This window comes from Chenopodium quinoa, unplaced genomic scaffold (genome assembly GCF_001683475.1).
Source record: "Chenopodium quinoa cultivar QQ74 unplaced genomic scaffold, ASM168347v1, whole genome shotgun sequence".
Taxonomy (NCBI): Eukaryota; Viridiplantae; Streptophyta; class Magnoliopsida; order Caryophyllales; family Amaranthaceae; genus Chenopodium; species Chenopodium quinoa.
The window spans coordinates 1,427,932-1,447,815 of NW_018744240.1; the positions used below are offsets into that span (position 1 = coordinate 1,427,932).

At 33.0% G+C, this 19,884-nt stretch overlaps 1 protein-coding gene and 1 pseudogene across 3 annotated transcripts; one reads left to right on the forward strand and one right to left on the reverse strand.

Moving 5' to 3' along the window:
- Nucleotides 1-1,483: 1,483 nt before the first annotated feature.
- Nucleotides 1,484-12,272, forward strand: LOC110694791 (annotated as a pseudogene).
- A 12-nt stretch (nt 12,273-12,284) lies between these two features.
- Nucleotides 12,285-15,552, reverse strand: LOC110694747 (F-box protein At4g35930-like). 3 transcript variants are annotated; one of them, XM_021871923.1, is made up of 6 exons: nt 15,303-15,552; nt 14,394-14,924; nt 13,233-13,307; nt 13,002-13,111; nt 12,776-12,922; nt 12,285-12,551 (listed from the first exon to the last, which is right to left on the reverse strand). In XM_021871923.1, exons 2-6 carry the CDS (start codon nt 14,790-14,792, stop codon nt 12,533-12,535), a joined length of 750 nt encoding a protein of 249 aa, XP_021727615.1. In that variant the 5' UTR covers nt 14,793-14,924; nt 15,303-15,552; the 3' UTR covers nt 12,285-12,532. The 3 variants fall into 3 exon arrangements, with proteins under 3 accessions (XP_021727615.1, XP_021727614.1, XP_021727613.1); XM_021871922.1 differs by having other exon boundaries at nt 12,730-12,922; XM_021871921.1 differs by having other exon boundaries at nt 12,285-12,922; nt 15,303-15,551.
- Between the last annotated feature and the right edge of the window lie 4,332 nt (nt 15,553-19,884).

Here is a 19,884-nt window from a genome sequence, read left to right on the forward strand (position 1 = left end):
TAATTGCTCTAACCACTACTCCAACTACAATTTTATGATATTAAACCAAACTGAATTAGATATATCTAAATTTTGGGGCCCCTCAAATTTAAGGGCCCTGCTCCATCGACCACTCTGCTCCGGCCCAGAAACGCCACTGCTCTTAGCCAAAATTTATTTATTAGTATTAAATAGAGAGAAAAAGTTAGAAAAACATATGACAAGGAGAGATAAAGAGAAATGACAACTTAAATTAGAATGGAAATAAAACATTATCTGTTGAAAATAATATTTTGACAAATGTTTCAAACTAAGTAATAATATGAAACGTAGTACTACTTGGCCTCCGGTTCATGTTACTCGCAACAAAAAGGTGTTTTACGGACTCCTAGGCAAAAGATCTTAAGCATAGTTAGTGAAAAATAAGTGCATACTTATGTTTAATCCAACCCCCCCCAAAAAAAAAAAAAACAAATTCAACTAAAATTAAACTAATAACCCACCACCACTAGCACCACCCTACAGCACCGAAACCACCTACCACCACCACCGAGCAGCATCGAAACAACCCAGACTACGAAACCACCACCGCAACCATCGCACCCACCACCGCACCCACGAACCCAAGAACCCACCATCTATCGCACCCACAATTTGCAACCTACAAACCCACGATCTGCAACCCATGAAACCCACAAACCCACGATCTGCAACCCACAAACCCACTGAACTCACGAAAACCCACAGATTTGGAAAAGTAATGGGAATGGGGTTGGAGGAGGAGAGAGAAAAATAATGGGGATGAGGAAGAAGAAGAAGATATTTGATCATGAAGAAAGAGAGAGAAAAATAATGGTGATGAGGAAGAAGATGAAGGATTATGAAGGTGGCTGGGATTGGTTTTGGTGGCTGATTAGATGGAAGGGGATTGATTTTGGTGGAAATAGTTAACTTAATCAATGTTAGGGTTTAAGTTAATTAGATAAAATCAGTTTTTTAATTAGGGTGTTTATTAAAAACAGTAAGGGTATTTTGGTCAAATTCTATCCAAAAACTTAATAAATAAGGAAAGAAAAAAAAATGTTGCTAGTAATGTGAACCATCTGTTTTAGGAAATTGTTGCAAGTAACATGAACCGGAGGTAGTATTTATTTTGTATTTCTTCCGTCTCATAATATTGTACTCCGTATTTATTTAATTAATTATTACATTTTATACGGTGTTCAAGAAACGTCTTCGACCATCAATATCTTTGATTTCACAATGACATTAATTATAAAAAGTTGATATTATAAAGCCATGCATCGAAAAGTATCAAAGCACATATCACCCGACTAGTTTATTTGTTTTTTTTGTATACACTCCCTCCTCCCACATTATAGTTCTTATTTTTCTTTTTTGGAGATCCAAAAAATTGTTCCTATTTTTATTTTTGGATAGTATATAAAGATCATTATACCTTTTATTTATTTATTTATTTATTTTTAATCTTTATTCATTAAACTTCCTAAATTACCTTTTAATTTTTCACTTGTCTTGTACTTTTTCCCACTTTCTCTCTCAAACTTTGTCTATAATTGTACTTTTCACTTTTTTTAATGTAATTCATCCATTTTCTCCTTCCATTTCTTAAATATCGTGAAAAAACACAAACAAAAACTATAAATTGAGACGGATGGAGGGAGTATATTAATGAGAATTTGTGGTCAATGTATAAAATTTTAGAAATTTAAACATGAAGATAGAAACATAGATACACTACATTAAGGGATGTGAGGAGTAAAAGATAAAGTCTTCACATATATATATACGTGCTTGTGTGACATTAATGGATACAAACAAAAGGAGAATACTATAGAGAGAGAAACCGAAGATAATATTCATGGGAAATGAATCAATCAAATGATGAATTCATATCTTATAAAACAATCATGAATACAATAGTGATTTATAATATAATTATAGCAACATTTATGCAAAATTATGGGCATGCCATAGAATTTCCACAAAAAGGAAAAGTGCCAGCATTTTTAGTGTTTGGAGATTCAATTGTTGATTCAGGAAATAATAATTACATAGCTACTATTGGAAGAGCAAATTTCCCACCTTATGGGAGAGACTTTCCTGGAGGTGTAGCTACTGGAAGATTCAGTAATGGCAAAGTTCCCTCTGATTTCATTGGTAAGTTCATTAGCTTTCACTTTGATCTTGTTCTTCCTTTTCTCTTCTTGCCGGATTTGTATTTGTTCCGATGGTCTTTCTAATGAGTGTCCATGGGTAGTTATTTGATTTTTTGACTTGACTTATTCATAGCATGCATAATTCCTTAAAAATTGAATATGAGTTGGCTTATCAATTGTTTGTGCGTGCAAAAAGATTTAACTCAATTATTAAAAGCTTAACCTTATAGTTAGAGTCTTCCAATAGGTTTATGTTCAATCAATAAACACTCATCAGAAAAATCATCACGACAAATCATATTGAAAGTTACACCTTTACAATATTAATTTGTCGTGATTCAGAACAATTAATTAGGCTTATACAATGTACGACGTTATTGTACATTTAATAAGTCAATAATGTGTACCACTTGTATACAAGTTTTGACCTTTCTCAAATTTTTTATTACCCTTGTCCTTACGTTGCAAATATGGTAATATCTCGATCTAGTTGTGCATCAAGCTTAATACTCTATGTTCCTTAAGTAGGTTTATCTAGTACAAAATGAGTCGTATGTATATACAGTAATTCAACTTAATTTGTTTCTTGTAGTTGAAGAGCTTGGAATTAAAGAGTTTGTGCCTCCATATTTGGATCCAAAGGTCAATATCAGTGACCTCCTGACTGGTGTCAGCTTCGCCTTTGGTGCTGCTGGTTACGATCCTGAATCTGCAAAATCATCGGTAGGCCCGTTCCTAGCTTTTTGGTGGCCTATGGGTGGAATGAAAAATTGGGGCCCTTATTATCGAGTAAAGTAAAAAAATGAATTTTTTTATTTTTCTTTTTTTTGCTTTAAAATGATCGAATTAAAAATAAATATATATAAATAAAAAAAAAGCCATCTTACAGTAAAGAAAAAAAACAATAAACTTAAAATTAAGTATACAAATCATCATACAAAACATTGTCTACGAGCATTTCTAGATGCAAAATCACCAATAATAGTGTTGACATCAATATGCTCAAACATAATTTTCTCGATGCATAAAAATGGCAAGACCGTTTAGTCTTTCTTGTGACATTGATAATTTCAAAAATGTTTTCAATAATTTTACTTACGGCAGATGCAACGGTCCCCGGATGCCATTAAAAATCAAAGAAGAAGAAGAAGAAGAAGAAGAAGAAGAAGAAGAAGAAGAAGAAGAAGAAGAAGAAGACCATTTGCTCTAATTGAATTAGAGCTGTTTTAGGAGATTAATAAGGTTGAAAATTGCAAAATTAAATTAACAGGAAGAAGAAATCAATTATTCTGATTGAGAAGAGATTATTTTGGAAGGGAAGTTGAATAACCATAAACCATGACAATTAAGATATTTTTGGAGAATTAATTAGGAAAGAATAAAGGAATTGGAAGTTAAAATTTGGGAATATGAACATAATATGGAAAAGGATGCATGCGTACATCGTATAGTACTTTAATATTAATTAGTTAGGATATATATATATATATATATATATTTAAAAATCTGAAAGACTTTAATTAAAACTCGGGCCTCCTTCATTTGGGCCCTAGGCGACGGCACCTGATGCCCTGCCTTAAGGACGACCTTGATCATCGGCCTTTCTCTATTCACCTCATCCCCGATCTCAAAATTCACTTATCCCTGATCATCGGTCTTTCTCTATTCACCTCATCCCCGTTCTCAAAATTCACTTATCTTAGAAGCGTAACTTGCTTTGTGTGACCTGATTTTTGTTTATTATGACTCATTTGTTCATTTGTCTTTTTTACGTTTTTCAAAATAACACACATTTGATCATTAACGATTATTCCCTCCGTTTCATAACAATCAGAATGATTTTCATACATAATAATAATCATATGGAAATCTACTTAAGTCAACGGAGGGAATATATCTTAATCATATGATTTTCATACATAGTAATAATCCTTCCATCTCAAAAAATATTAAAGTATTCCATTATGAAAATCATTATGGAAATCCCAAAATGGTGCGTCTATATCCAATATATTTTTTTTTTTTTTTTTACATAATTATATACCAACTTTTTCATCTTTTCCATATGCCGCAACATTTTCCAAATTTTTTATGTCATTATTTACATTTTTTTAACTCTTTTGATAGAGTACAAAACATAATCCGGGCCTCAACCATCAGTTTAAGCTTTTGGTTGAGTTGGTCTTCTAACATAGTATCGGAGCCTGTGAAATATTAAGCGCTAGGTATGAGGAGGATCCATACTGCATCCACACTTCAAGCCCAACAGATTCTCGTCATCTCGTGTGAGGGAGCGTAATAGTGTATAAAACATAATCCGGGCCTCAACCATCAGCTTAACCTTTTGATTGAATTGGTCCTCTAACACCTTTCCATATGAAACATCTCTATTTTTATAAATATTACACACTACCTCTATTACCTTCATATCCATAAAAAAGAATATAAAAAATCAATGTATTATATTATGAAACGATAGGAGTAATTATTTACTTTGTAACATAATTTCGGATAATTTCAAATTTTAGTGGTTGGTAAGTGTCTAGTAAGTGTCTAAATGATATGACTAATTATACAAATGTTTGATCGAGTGCAGAACGTGTTGACATTAGAAGATCAATTGAATTTGTTTAAAGGGTATATAAAGAAGCTCAAGGCTGCAGTAGGAGAAAATATAACATCGACCATCATATCCCAAAGTGTATACCTAGTTTGTGCAGGAAGCAATGACATTACGAATACTTACTTCTCTGTCGTACCATTTGAAAGACTTCGTTACGATGTCTCAACATACACTAGTATGATGGTCAATTGGGCGTCCTCTTTTGTACAGGTAACTACAAGTCTCCATAAGACAAGTAATACATCAAATTAGACTTGATATTATTGTTTTTTTTTTTTTTTTTTTTACATGAGCTTATTAGACAAAAATAAAATATTACAACCGGCATAATAAGTTCGCTAAACTACTCAAAGAAAATGGACCAATCAATCAATTTATCAAAGTCTTAATACCATTAATGGAATCCGCTATATAATAAACCATGCATTGAATTTATTTTAGCATAAGATGTGGGTCCATCGATATCCTATCTTGGGAGCAAGTTGATGGAAGGAAACTCACCAGGGTGAGAAAGTGAGAGATCGTCCTTGAGGCAAGGTACGGTCCTAGAAGACAGAGTTATAGACCACTGCTCTACGAGCTCTTACTCCCATAAAATTAATTAGATTGACCCCAATTTTTGTGGCAAAATTTCTATCTATGTAACTTACACTCGTATACTTTCTTTGTTTTTCATTACACATAACAAGTCGATTTTTAAGAATTGTATAATAAAGTTAACTAGTTGCATGTATTTAGAATCGGAGGTATAGTATATATGTTCGTGTAACGTGTTATTCAATTAGTTCGTATTAAACGTCTAACAAGAAAATCAATTCAAAAGCTTGAGGTTGTGTCAACATAAATAATAATGTTAGAAACTTCCAGCAACTATACGATTTGGGGGCAAGAAGGATAGGTGTGATCAGTGCACCACCGTGCGGTTGTCTTCCATCACAAAGAACCTTGCATGGCGGTCCATTAAGATCTTGCTTTGAGGATGAAAACGAAGCTTCAATTCTATTCAACAACAAGCTCTTTTCTGAGCTAAATCATCTCAACCAAAAGCTAACTGGATCAAGATTCGTGTACCTTGACATCTACAACCCAATACTCAATCTCATAAACAACCCTTCTCAATCAGGTATATATAAAACTTTTACGAGTATTGTATAGATTTTTTTTTAACACTTTATTAAATGCATGACATATTGCCATGCATCACTTTTTATGCTAAAAATGAACATACTACCTCCGTTACATATTAATTGAAACTTTTGCCAAAACGGGGTGCTACACATTAGTTGCAACTTTCCATTTTTTTTTCTTCTTATTTTAGGAATTTTTTAAAATAAAAGTACAAAAATACCCTTACTAAAAAACTCATAAACACAATTAACTACCTAAATCAGATTTCATTAAACTCCTAATCCAACTTATTTCACCTAATTAAAACAATTCAATTCAAAGATTCATTAAATCCCACGAAATTGTAGAACACCCAGCACCCCTTTCTCAACGTCGCCATCGCCGTCGCCGCCGTATCTAACCACCACCGCCAACGTCGTCGCTGCATCTACCACCACCGTCAACGTCTTCGCTGCTGATCACCATATTCGAAGTCGTTGGCTCGGCGTTCCTTTCTCTCTCTCTTCTTTTTTTTTTCTTTTAATTGTTTAGATCTGATGGTTTGAGGGGTGAATGGGCTAGTTTGGGGTGGTTTCGGTGTGGTTCAAGGTGAGTAAGGGTAGTTTTGGGTTGGTTTAGGGTGAGCGTGGATGGTTTTGGGGCTGAGTGATGGTGGTTGTTTTGGGGTGGTTTATGGGGAGTGTTGGTGGTTTTTTGGTGGTTCGGCTGAGAGGGGTTTGGTTTCGGTGTGGTTCGAGTTGAGAGGAGGTGGTTTCGGTGTGGTTCGAGATTTCGGGGTTGTTCAGGCTAAGAGGGGGTGGTTTTAGGGTTGTTCGAGGTGCTTGTGGGTGATTTTTGGGTGGTTCGGGCTGAGAGGGGGTGGTTCGGGCTGAGAGGGGGTGGTTCAGGCTGAGAATGGGTGGTTCAGGCTGAGAGAGAGGGTGGTTTCAGGCTGCTGTTGGGCGGTTTTGGGGCGGCTGTTGTTGGGCGACGGTTGCAAGGTGGCTGCTGTTGGTGGTGCTGGCATGGTGGTATTCAATTTTGGGTGGCTGTTGTTGGTAGTACCGGCGCGGTGGTATTCAATTTATTAATTACCTTCACTTTCTCTCTCCTACCCTTAAATATCTATCCTTTAATTTATTAATCAGCTATTATAAATTTTATCTTAAAATCCGTGTCAAGTTGAAAGTTGCAACTAATTTAAAACGGAGGTAGTATTTAAAAGATATTGGCCTATTTAATAACAAATACTGAAGGCATGTGTATTATAAATGAACATATTTAAAAGATATTGGCCTGGTTAATAACAAATATTGAAGGCATGTGTATGATAAATCATAAATTTAAATCGGCCTCTCATAGTATCCATTTAAAATTTATACAGAGTAACTTAATATGAAAATGAATATAACCTCACCTATTTAATGCACATGTGATGTATTGTTAAATATAAAAATTTTCAACATACTATTAAATGCAGGTCATGCATCATGTTTAATGTTAATAAGGACAATAGGACATGAATCTGATTTGACTACTAACCAAACTTAGTTTTATACGAAACTTTTTAATATAAAATTTTTATTTACAGGGTTTGAAGTTGCAAATAGAGGATGTTGTGGCACTGGAAATATAGAGGTGACTTTACTATGTACAAAGTTTGCTGTTGGTACTTGCAAAGATGCCTCAAAATATATATTTTGGGATAGTTTTCATCCAACGGAGGCAGCTTACAAAATCATTGTCCATGATCTCCTCCAAAAAAACATAGGAGATTTTTTCTAGATAATTACTATCTCTGTTAATTATTATGTGCAGCTTCAGAATATTTTATATCTCACAAATAATATCCAAAGTTACACATGATAATTAACGGATATAGTATATTATTTCATATAAAATTGGAATTACTCGTACAATGGTGGGAAAAAAAATTCTTCTATTCATGTTATATAAATTCATTTTTATTAAAATTCAATATAGAAAATTCAACAAATATTTTAGTGTGTGTTTCATGTATAATATTTGACTTTATTGTTTGCAACAAAATTCTTGGTCCCAATATTTATGTACTCTTTAATGTTACTTGTTTTAATTGGTTACCTTTTGATATATTTTAGTACTTCACAAATATGTGGTAGGATCGGATTTAAGTTTAGTAAATTTACCAATACAAAAGATTCCACAAATCTGGCTCATACAAACTTGGATGACGAAATTGTTGAGAATCGGTCTGTTTTGACTTTTGAGGTAGATTGTCATTTATTGAATGGTTAACCCAAAATGTGTAAATGCTATGTTATTTAACTACTAGATCTATCTAAGGGTGAATTTACTTAATTTTGATGGCAATACGTAGAAAATCAAACATCAAGTCATGCACTCTTTATATTATCCCATCAAAACATCAAGAAATGAAGATCAAACTACAAGTAGATGTGAAGGGAGATAGTAGATAATACTCGTATCTTTTTTAATTGATGATTAAACATGTGGTTTCAACAAGAACACATGTGTACTTGGTGCATGCATTTGTTATTTCCTCTTCTTAAACACAAATTAAATGATAGGTTAACATGTGCGGGAGTACTTCCGTTTCTTTTTAAATGAAACATTTCTTGTTTTACGCTTATTGATGCATATATTCAATCATTTATATCTTTAATTATCAATAAATAATATTATACAATTTGATATTTGGAAATTATAAATCAATGCAAGATCGAATCAAATAAGATCGTACATAACTATGTTTTTCCTACAAAAATAATCACCAAACATAGAGATTATATAGTACAGAGTATTTGAATAGCGTAAACAACTAGAGTTAAACAAATAAAGGATAATGTTTTATTTGAGGTTGGGACTAACATTGTTGAACAATTTTAAAAGTGCCTTCTATTTACCTAATTGTTACGCACTTATTTAAATGAATTTATTTGAATTTAATTGAACTTATTAGAACTTTTCTAAACTTAATATTAATTTTAGATGTATACTAAATTTCTGTGACCCTTATTAACCTATATTAGGATTTTCCAAAACTAGTATGTAGTGAGTAATCTATTTTATCTGAACTAATTTTCTCTTTTGCAAATACTCAGTAATAGGCGAGCTTCCTTACACTCCACCCAGTGTCTTAGTGTTATGCAGTGCATTAAACTACATGCACATTAAATTTCACATACATCTCAATCATATAACTTTTCACCTAACTTGGAAGGTAAGTACATGTATAGTCCACTACATACACAAGTTAAAATTGAGTGTATCTAAATTGACACACCCTTTATGGCTTTATGTATATATACAAATATATGCTTGCCTATAAAATGTACACTAGCTTAAAGTTGAAACCATTGATTACAAACAGAGAACGAGAGAAAACAGAGAAGAGAAATGAATAATTTATTGGGATATTATGAATTTACATCTTATTCAAAACTCAATAATATTATGGTTTATAGTATAGTCATGGTCTCATATTTACACATTATTTATGGACGTGCTATATGGTTGGGAGGAAAGGAATATAAAATACCAGCCATTTTAGTTTTTGGAGATTCAATAGTAGATTCAGGAAACAACAACTACCTTGCTACTATTGGGAAAGCTAATTTCCCACCTTATGGAAGGGATTTTCCTGGTGGTGCACCTACCGGAAGATATAGCAATGGCAAAGTCCCCTCTGATTTCATTGGTAATTTTACTTCTAGTACGCGCATGATTTTATTTTAGATATTGGTCTTGTTTGGTAAATAACTTTTGGCTTTATACATTTAAAAGCTTTGTTTGGTAGATAACTTCTTGGCTAGTTAAAAAGATGTTTTTTAATCTAAAATGAAAAAGCTACGTGTTTGGAGAGGTCTTGTTTAATGTTAGTATAAGCATGTAAACTAATTGATTGTATGAGCTCGTTTAACTAGCTATTGTATATGAAGTCTATACGTGTAGTTGCTTGAATAACTTGTCTGTGGACAAGTCTACTCTATTGTGTAAAATAGCACATCAGAATATATGCATAACTTATTTTTAGTTTGAGAAAACTTAGTAATAAGTAGTTATTTTTGGTAAACTTTATGATATAAGAGTCATTTCCCTTCAATTACTTCAAAGTTCAAACCTCTCTCACTATAAACCTTTCTAAATTAGCCTTTTTTCAGAATAGTTGTTTACACTCAAAAAAATCTTTCTAAATTCTCTCAACCAAACAGTAATCTCTCTTTTGCCTCAAACATGTTAAAGTCTCCACTAAATCAACGTATTCATGCTCTTGAAATCTTGTAAAAGATACTTCGTATATAATATCAAAGGGGATATAAGAAAGTTGAAATTTTAACATGCTAAATACTTTGATTGTGTTTACTATAGCTGAAGAGCTTGGGATAAAAGAGCTAGTGCCTCCATATCTGGATCCAAACCTCCAAATAAGCGACCTACTTACTGGTGTTAGTTTCGCGTCTGGTGCTGCTGGTTATGATCCGTCATCAGCTATATTTGCGGTTTCTTTCTCTCTTTCAAGCATTCGTTTTAATTATTTTGAGACAGAGAGAGTAATTAACATTTTAATACAAAAGAACGTGTGAAAGAATTAAACTAAATGGAATGACTAACATGAATGTTTTGATCATGCAGAATGTTATGACATTACAAGACCAATTGAATTTATTTAAAGGGTATATAAGCAAGCTCAAGGATGCTATAGGAGAAAACGCGACATCGACCATCATTTCCCAAAGTGTGTACCTAGTTTGTGCTGGAAGCAATGATATCACTAACACTTATTTCTTATTGCCATTCACAAGATTTCAGTACGATATCTCCTTATATACTGATTTACTAGTTAATTGGGCATCCGCTTTCGTGCAGGTAATTTCACGAGACAAACATTATTTTGACAACTTTTACTTGCGAGTTGCGACTCTCCCTACACCAAAAACTAATGTTTCTTTTTAATAAAACCTAAGATACATGATATTTTTATGTGCGCGTTGGAGTATAAAAATATAAATAACACTTACTTAGGTTATTGTCAGAAGAATTGGGAACATCTGATAGAAGATTGCACGTGGCTATACAACCCGCTCGTAACCTTAAAAAAAAAAATATTTCTAAATAAAATTACAATAAATAGAAACATATTCTGAAATTACTTTATTGATTAAAGGATATTGGTTGCACCACGTAGAATTTCATACCCAAATTACACCAATATGTTTTTGACTATTGTGCTACATCATCTCTTAATTCTAGAACAGGTTTTTATAAAATTCGTTGCCAATAGTAATTGTACATTTGAAACTTTTAGGAACTATATGCTCTAGGAGCAAGAAGGATAGGTTTGATCAGTGCTCCACCTTGTGGTTGTCTTCCATCACAAAGAATATTACATGGCGGTCTCTTAAGATCATGCGCGGAAGAAGAAAATGAAGCTTCCATTCTTTTCAATGACAAGCTATTTTCCGAGCTAAGTTATCTAAACCAAAAGCTCGATGAATCTAGGATCGTGTACCTCGACGGCTCGACATCTACAACCCATTTCTCAATCTCATAAACAATCCTTCTCAATCAGGTAAGTAACAATTTCCATTCAAAGAAGAGATCATGTTTAGATTAGAAGTTTTTAACCCTTATAAACACTTCCTTACTACATATCGCGTACTGCATGTATTTCTCCATGACAACTGCAATTTTGTATTTTTTGCTAGGTTTCGAAGTAGTAAACAAAGGATGTTGCGGAACTGGAAACCTAGAGGCGTCTGTACTTTGTGCAAAGACGGCTCCCCTGTCCTGCGAAGATGCCTCAAAATATATATTTTGGGATAGTTTTCACCCAACAGAGACAGCTTACAGTCTCATTGTCCATGAGATCATCTCGAACCAGCGTAAATAAATTCGTTTAGAAAACAACTAGAGATAATGAACATGTAGTTGGCATCATCTGCAGGAAGTTAGAAACCAAGCTGGAAGAAACTCTCCTGCTTACACAAATTCAACATCTTATTCTTTTATGGGCCAAATGGTACGTGCGCCTTTATAACTTCTGAAGGACCTATTTGTGAACATGCCTCTACGGCCAGACAATGACAACGGAATCCTATGATCAAATGACTAATTGTTAGCCATCTAGCTTAATTATGGAATCCTATGATCAAATGACTTTGTTGACCATCTAGCTTAACTCTTACGTAGTATAAAATTCATCCATTAGATCCTCTAGTAATACATTATTCATGGTTTGTCACGATGTAAAAATATCATGTTCATATAAACAGATCTTTAATTTCGTTAGTGATAGGTCATTAACTGCTTTAACACGCTTTAGGTTTAGAATGATAGAAAAAAAAAAAAAAAAAAAAAAAAAAAAAAAAAAAAAAAAAAAACTGTATACAGAATTTCAGAACAGAATAGAGACAGCATTTATAAAGATAAAAGGTTTATAGCCATTTTCAAGAAAACAAGGGATTTTTCTTCGACTATATATAGATATACTATATAGCTTATTATATACAGGCAGCCATTCCGAAACATGTTATTCTCTATAATAAACATGACCTCAACCCAACCCAACCCAACAAAAAAACAAGGTCACTGAAAGCCCTAGTATACGCCTCTCACAGTACTACAAAACTGCATGCTCCTCCTACTTCACCTGAGATAACCTAACACCAAGCAAACAAAGAAACTCTTTAACAGAATACACAAGGACAACAAACCCTAAGGAATCAAAGACAGACTATACACAAGCGAGCATGAGCTTAAAAGCAGCATCGTTATAACCGATCAACGAAGCTTGTTCTGAGCCACAGCTTGACATAGTTCATCTTCATAGAAAAGTACCCGATTTTTGCAGAGGGGTTTTGACAGAACAGATGGGACCATGCACCTTGAAGGGAGTGACGCTTCTTGAAACAAAGCAGCAGCAACCTGCCTCATCTCTGTATACTTTAACCGAGAAGGTGGCCGAAGGCCATGTCTTGGCGCTTTTGGGGTATGTGGGCTTGCCAATCGGAAACCCCTGCCTTCTCCCTTGCTGCAATAACATTCAATTTTAAGGATTTGTCCATACGTTATTTATAATTGGGAAAAATAAACAATTTCAGCATACAAACCTGAAGAACGGCCAGTGTTCGGTTGCAAGTGGAGTCATTGTACTCAACATTTCCTGGCGAGATCGATCAGGAGTTGTATAATTAAAGTGAAACTGTCGAGCAAGAGTGACCTGCCACATAATACCCACAAAATCAGTACGATAAAATTTTCCTTTGAAAAACAAAAAGGGGAGATAAAAGGAAGGGGGAGGGGGCTTGAATAAGCAGAAAGCAAGGAATACAGGAACTTACAGCCATTCTGATTCTTTGGGAAACATGAAATACTGCTTTTAGCTGATCATGGTGCAAGTGACAAAGGACTTTAACCTAAAAAAATTCATCAGACATAACTTAGGCAAAACTGGTACCACAGATTATACAAAAACAGAACAGATAACCGTCAAGAGCAAACTGAAATTTTAAATTAGAGAACATATCAGGAGCGTATACAGTACTCCGTAATAACTGAAGCATCTAATTAACACATAACCATCAAGAGTGTAGTTACTAGGTCCCTCCCATATCATCAAACTGACAAGTGGCAACTGCAACTCTTATACAAAGTACAAAGTATAAAACATCTTGGTTCATTCTTTTTCACAAGATACATCACTTTCACAACCTCTCCATGTTATCTTAAATTACAGAATAAACACAGAATCACAATATACAGCAAAATACAACCTGACTCCTTGCTGTCTTGTCTGCTCCTAGCCAGAAAAAACCTTAAGTTAAAACCATCAAGATTGATGACACTAAAGAACTTTCTCTAATTATATGTATTAAGATCGGTTGTCTCCAACTGACCCTAGACTGTTTACCACTTCATAGTGAGAAGAGCAAATCAATAGTCCACTTTGGTTACTGAACAAATATTTTTGGCAACCTTAAAAGATGGAGAGATTTTTATGAAGATGCATCGCGGTAAAAGACTTGTGTGCGTCAATTAGCTATTGGCCCCAAGGTAATTAAAAATAAATAAATAAATAAAAATTGAACTAACCATAGGTGTTGGATAGCTATATTTTAGCTTATATTTACAGCAAATGACACCAAACAGACTCAGAACTCCCTCAGCTAGTATTCACTTTGTAGAACATTCAACATCATTAGAGTTCATATATTATAGCTCTCGAGTATTAAAAGAATGGAATGATGAGTGAAACAGGGAAACATAAATGATGACCGAATAGAGTTCTTTTGCAAAAGGTAACTTTTAACAAAATACTGTCAGTTCTATCAACATATAAGCAATCAGGACTTTCAAGTTCAGTACTTAGAATAACACAGTGAAACTCCACCCAAAGAATGATGAATAATGTCACTTTACCAAACGACATAATCAATGCAAACAAATCAAGTCATCATATACAAACTAATGATAGGAATGAAAATCACAGGAAAGGAATATACCAATAAATCCATAGGAAGAGACTCAAGCCTAGACTCGGAATCAGAGTCTTCAAACCGAGGAGTCTGCGGAGTCTTAAGAAGACTATGTTGTTTCACTAAATCAAAAGGTGACGCCGCAGTAGGAAACCCGAATCTTTCAGGTGACATCAAGGGAGTCTCTTGAATGGGAACAGCCCTTTGTGCAATCACCGATTCATTAACATTATCATCAACCTTTTTGGAATCCGATAATGCAATCCTTTTTTTCCCTAAATCGGTGCAAGACTTTGTCGACGACGCTTTGCTGTACCGGAGCTGAGCAAGCGCCCCTGGTCTCAAATACTTATTGTTCGAATTCCGGGGTCGTCTTCTCTGTTTCGGGGTTTTCGATTCCTTCTCTTTAGGAGATACTTTCCCCATTATAAACCTTGATTTCACCTCTTCTATTCAAATGAACCAAAAAAATCCGCCTTCCATAAACCACTTCCTCAATCAATTGATTTTCCCTAATTATAAATAGATAAATAAATAAACCAATCAATCTCCTTCAACCTGAAAGAAGCAATTAATACCCAGAAAAAGGTGAGTCAAAATTCAACCTTCAAAAAATAGTAGGAAATGAAGCAGAATAACAAGAAATGATGAATTTCAGGAAAACCCACAAAAACCCTAAATCATAAAACCAATTAATTTCCCCCAAAAATCAATCAAAGTCCCTCAATTTTTTTCCTCATTTCATGATTTTACCAAAAGGAAGCTAATTTATCACACCCACAAAAAATCAAAACAAACCCAGAAAACCCCACAAAAAATGGCACAAAATCAACAGCAAAAACACTGGAAAAACGAAAAGAAATGCAATTAATTCAAACCCTAATTAAAAAAAACTCAACAAAAATAACACTCCGTAGAAAAGCAGAAACCACAAACCTTGAGGAGAGAGAAGGGGGAACTGACGAAAGCGCCGTTGAGGAGAGAGAAAGAAAGAAAGGGGGGAAAATTAGGGTTTTGTATTTGGGGAGGGTTTTGAATTTGTTGTGAATGCCCGCCAATTTGTTATATATCCAAAACAATTTCCAAAGTTTGGATTTTTATTTTATTTTTCATTTTTAATTTAATTTAATTTTATTGATGCAAAAATATGAGGAGCAGAGAATCTAGGTGGAAGTACACGTGGCAAGATGTGATTGGGGGTGTGCGTAGGTAGCAGTTGTGGGCCGTTAGAGTGGGGGAGTTGAGTATCCTATGTTCATTATATGACTGGGCCTGGCCCTACGCCGTTGATTTCGCTTTTTTGTTTTCATTAGGAGTTATTCTTTTTTTGTCTTTAATTATTAATTACATTAATTATGTTTTTTAGTACTCGTAATTAATTTTTCAGGTTAAAAATCTACAAGTATCAATCAACAAAAAGGTGCTTAGAAGAATGAGGTATTCTTCCATCAAAAATAGAACGAATGGGGTATTTTGTGGGATCATTTTTTATGTATAAAGTGAGGTTTTGGGAGGGAATTTTTTTTTGTAATTGCATGGATTGTTTTTCCTTAATTTTAGATGACTTGTTGACATTAGATAGAGGGGAAATATCCTTAATAGTGGAGTGGTTTATAGAATTTTTTTTTTTTTTTTTTTTTTTTTTAGTAACAAAATCATTGTTTTGTTAGCCACTAGTCTAATCTTATTCGTCTTACATATTATATTTAAAAGTGATAGATTGAAAGGAATAGATTTATGGAGTAGTTTGTAATTAATCTTAGCCATTAGCCATGTACGAGTAATATATACAGGTTAACAACATAATGATATTAATGTGAGTTACGTTCATGAGTAATATGACTATAGCTCTATATGTGTTTGAAGTGTGTGGCTTTTTAATAAGATAAAACTAATTGATCAAATAGAAAAATTGTCAAATCAATCAATCAATCAATCAAAGCCTTAATCTCATAAGTGGGGTCGGTTACATGAACCAAATTTGATTTTTCCATGTAATCATCAACAAAAATCTTCTTCCTCCATTCCTTCTGATCCAATGCCTTATCTTCATGCATATCCATATACTTCATATTTTTCTTAATTTCTTCCAACCAAGTCATTTTGGGTTTCTCTCTCCTTCATTTAACTCCTCCATGGGTCCACTCTTCCAAAAAATGAACGCTATATGAGAAAGAATAACTCACACATGTAGAAAAAGAGAAATGTATTCTATATATTCACCTTATTTTTATTTATCTCAAGAGGAGTAAATTTAATTTAAATAAGATAAAATCATCTTAAGTTGTTTACTGGTGATGCATATGCGATGGCCATGTTTCAGTTGATTTCCAATTTTTCATAACTAGGACAAGGACCCAACGATCTTGTTTTGCTTTTGTTTTTGGATAGACGTATTGAACGCATGCTAATATATAAACCATCCTTCTGCTTTAGTCTAAAAAGTAACTGGTTTCCATAACTAGGGTATTTCATTCAGCTAAATTATTTGATTCATCATATAACTTATGTATTGAAACTTAAATTATTTAAACTTATGTTGTTGAAAGTTTATTGCAATAGTGAATCATACTTCGTATTTATTAGAGCTTGTTAAAATTAGTATTATATGTCATTAAATTAATTATTTAAATTTATTATCTAAACTTGTAAATAAGTTTAAAAGTTGAATACATTACGAATACATCCAAAAAAAATTCTCTAGAACTCAAAATCGTCTAAAATAGGCTCCTAGTGTATGTGTTGTTCATATCAAAGGGGTTATATATAGGGCTTCAAGACCGGATTGGACCAAAAAATTAAATTTCAAGAACCAAAGATCGGACCGATTAAGCTAGGGCCAAATCCGGACCGGATCGAAAAACGGTCCAAAACCTGGACCGGACCAGTTTGGACCGATTTTATAATTTTTATGAATTTTTTTCTAAATTTTAAATAATTTATGGAAAACTCGAAAAATATAAAGGAAAATCAATATTTTAACGTCTTTTCAAGGTTGTTAAGGATAATCTTAATCGTTATTAAAGGTTTTATGTATAATTTTAAGAAAAAATCGGTCCAGTCCAAGTCCGATTTTTATATATAGGGTTTTGGACCGGACCGGACCAAAGATCGGGAAAATAAATTTCTCGACCTAGAGACCGGACCGATTAATTTCGTCCAGTCCGATCCATTTTTCGGTTCGGACCAATTTTTGAACACCCCTAATTATGTAGCAGATTGAATTGTTTTCAAATAGCCATTTGATTTTGTTTTCAAAATTTCAAACAACTAGGAAATAAAACAGTAGTCAATTACATTGTACAAAAATAGCATGATATGCAACGTGACATAAAATTACAATAAATGACAAATAGGGGAGCTACATATAAGCGCATAAATCACACTCCGACAGGGTGGCGCCTAATGTACTCGTATAACTATAAGCATATTTTCATCCAATTTTCATGAAATTCAATTTTTTAATTTTCATTTTCATTGACTATATAGAGCCAATAATCCCGTGAAATTATGAACCTGAATTTCTTAGAAAAGTACATATAAATTCCTAAAAACTGAAAGTCAAATAATGCACTTATTATATATACACTATACATGTATATATTTATTAGACGACTTATCATTTACATAGGATTCTTTTTTGCTGACAATTTTTTCATGTGTTTATCCACCTTATTATAGTAACTATATTATAAATAGCATACTATTATAAAATAAATAAGTAAACAATTAAATAGCATAGAGTAATTAATTGTACATGTCACAAGTAATACAGAATACAGTAATAACCCCCTATTTTTACGGGTAGATTTGTTATTTTGTAGTGGAGTAAAAAAAAACAAAATAATGGTTCAACTTGCATATTGCCAGAATTGCCACATATTGTTGCATGCATGAGTATTGGAAATTGCTACTTCATGCATCTGAATTCTGATGCATGGTTAGTTGGCTCTATTCAATTAGATTATCCTATCTTCGACTTATCCTCTTAGAAAATAAAATGAAAATATTACTCGAAGATATAATTAGATAAAAAAAAATTTCTTTTTTTGAGAATCGATAATATTATCTCTTATAATTAGGTATAATTAGGCCCACAATTAGTTGTTAATGAAGAATGTTTCATTAGTGAAGAAATAAACTAGGCAATTTATAAAAGAGTTAATTACATTTAATGAGAGTATAGTACCCGAACATAGGGGTAGAGCCCGCCAAATGAGTGCAACATACGAGTGAGTACAAAATACTTAGTTGCTTTTGTTATTTGTCTGTTGTATTAGGGTGCATGTGCAATAATCTTAGTTTTTTTTTTTTAAGGTAATAATATATGTAGCCCTTAAGGTTAAAAATAAACATTTAATATTTTTTTTAATTTGGTATTAATTTAGGAATGCATGACAAAATCACGCACAAATCGATATAATTGATGTTATATTTTTATTTGTTTTTTTTTTTCATTTTTAACTTCTTATATGTAGCCTTAAAGGCTATGTATAACTTTTTTTTTTTTTTTAAATTTAGGTGGCTAATTTTAATAGTAGTACGGACTAGTAAATAAATACAGTAAAACACATGAAGTGTGCATGGAAATAGTGAGTGAATAACCTCGAGAGATGGAATAATTAGGGAGACATTAACATTTAACATTATTATTACCAAAAAGCTACTGTGCATGCACTAGATCCGAACTACCTGATCAGTCCGCACGTGTTTATATTTTGCTTTCATTAAACTAGATTCTCTCTATACTATTTTACACTACTTAGCAAAAGAGATATGCTAAAACCTAAAAGTCTTCTAAAGGGTATATTGATGTTCCAATGTTAATTTTAGACATGATCACATGTAGATTGACTTGTAAGATCGAAATTTTTAGAATTTTAGCCATTTCATTATTCGTGTGTAAAATCTTTTCCCAATGTGAATGCATGTCAATTAAGTTGTCAAAAGTATTCTTCGTTTTTTTATTTTAGGCATTGTTGAATCCATGAGCAAACCCACATGTGAGTAAAAGTGTTGTTCTACATTGAAATAGTATAAAAGTGCTGAGAAGTGTATCCCACATTAAATAAACAAGAAAGTTGCGTCCATTTTATAAGGCTAAGGGGCTACTCCCCTCATTGCCATATTGTTTTGAGGTGGAACCTCTTTAGTCGTATAAAGTGGAGTAGTGGACAATCATGACCGGTGTGACCTAAGCCCGTTTATCACAAGTGATTCAGATTTTATTTTTATTTTATTTTTAGTTTTATGTTTCAGCTAGTTAACTAGAGAATTATACTGTAACTACACATTTTAATATCGAAAACAAGTTTCTTTGTCATGCATTCTGTTAAGATCACCACAATTTAAAAAAGGAAAACAAATATAAGCCTTAGAATTTCTTAGCAATACGTGAATGATTTCCTACGAATGTGAATGAGAAAATAGTTTTCTAAATTTAAGAAGTCATATTTAGAAATATAGGATCTATATAAACTTAAGTTATGATTTGTTATATTCATCCCAAAAACAAAAG

What these genes read in the sequence shown, in the direction of transcription:
- LOC110694747 (XM_021871921.1), bottom strand. Translation starts at nt 14,792, where the DNA reads ATGGGGAAAGTATCTCCTAAAGAGAAGGAATCGAAAACCCCGAAACAG. An exon ending in CTCTTCCTATGGATTTATTG is followed by an intron (nt 13,308 to 14,393) that starts GTATATTCCTTT and finishes GAATTTTTTTAG; the next exon opens with GTTAAAGTCCTTTGTCACTT. An exon ending in GAACACTGGCCGTTCTTCAG is followed by an intron (nt 12,923 to 13,001) that starts GTTTGTATGCTG and finishes ATGTTATTGCAG; the next exon opens with CAAGGGAGAAGGCAGGGGTT.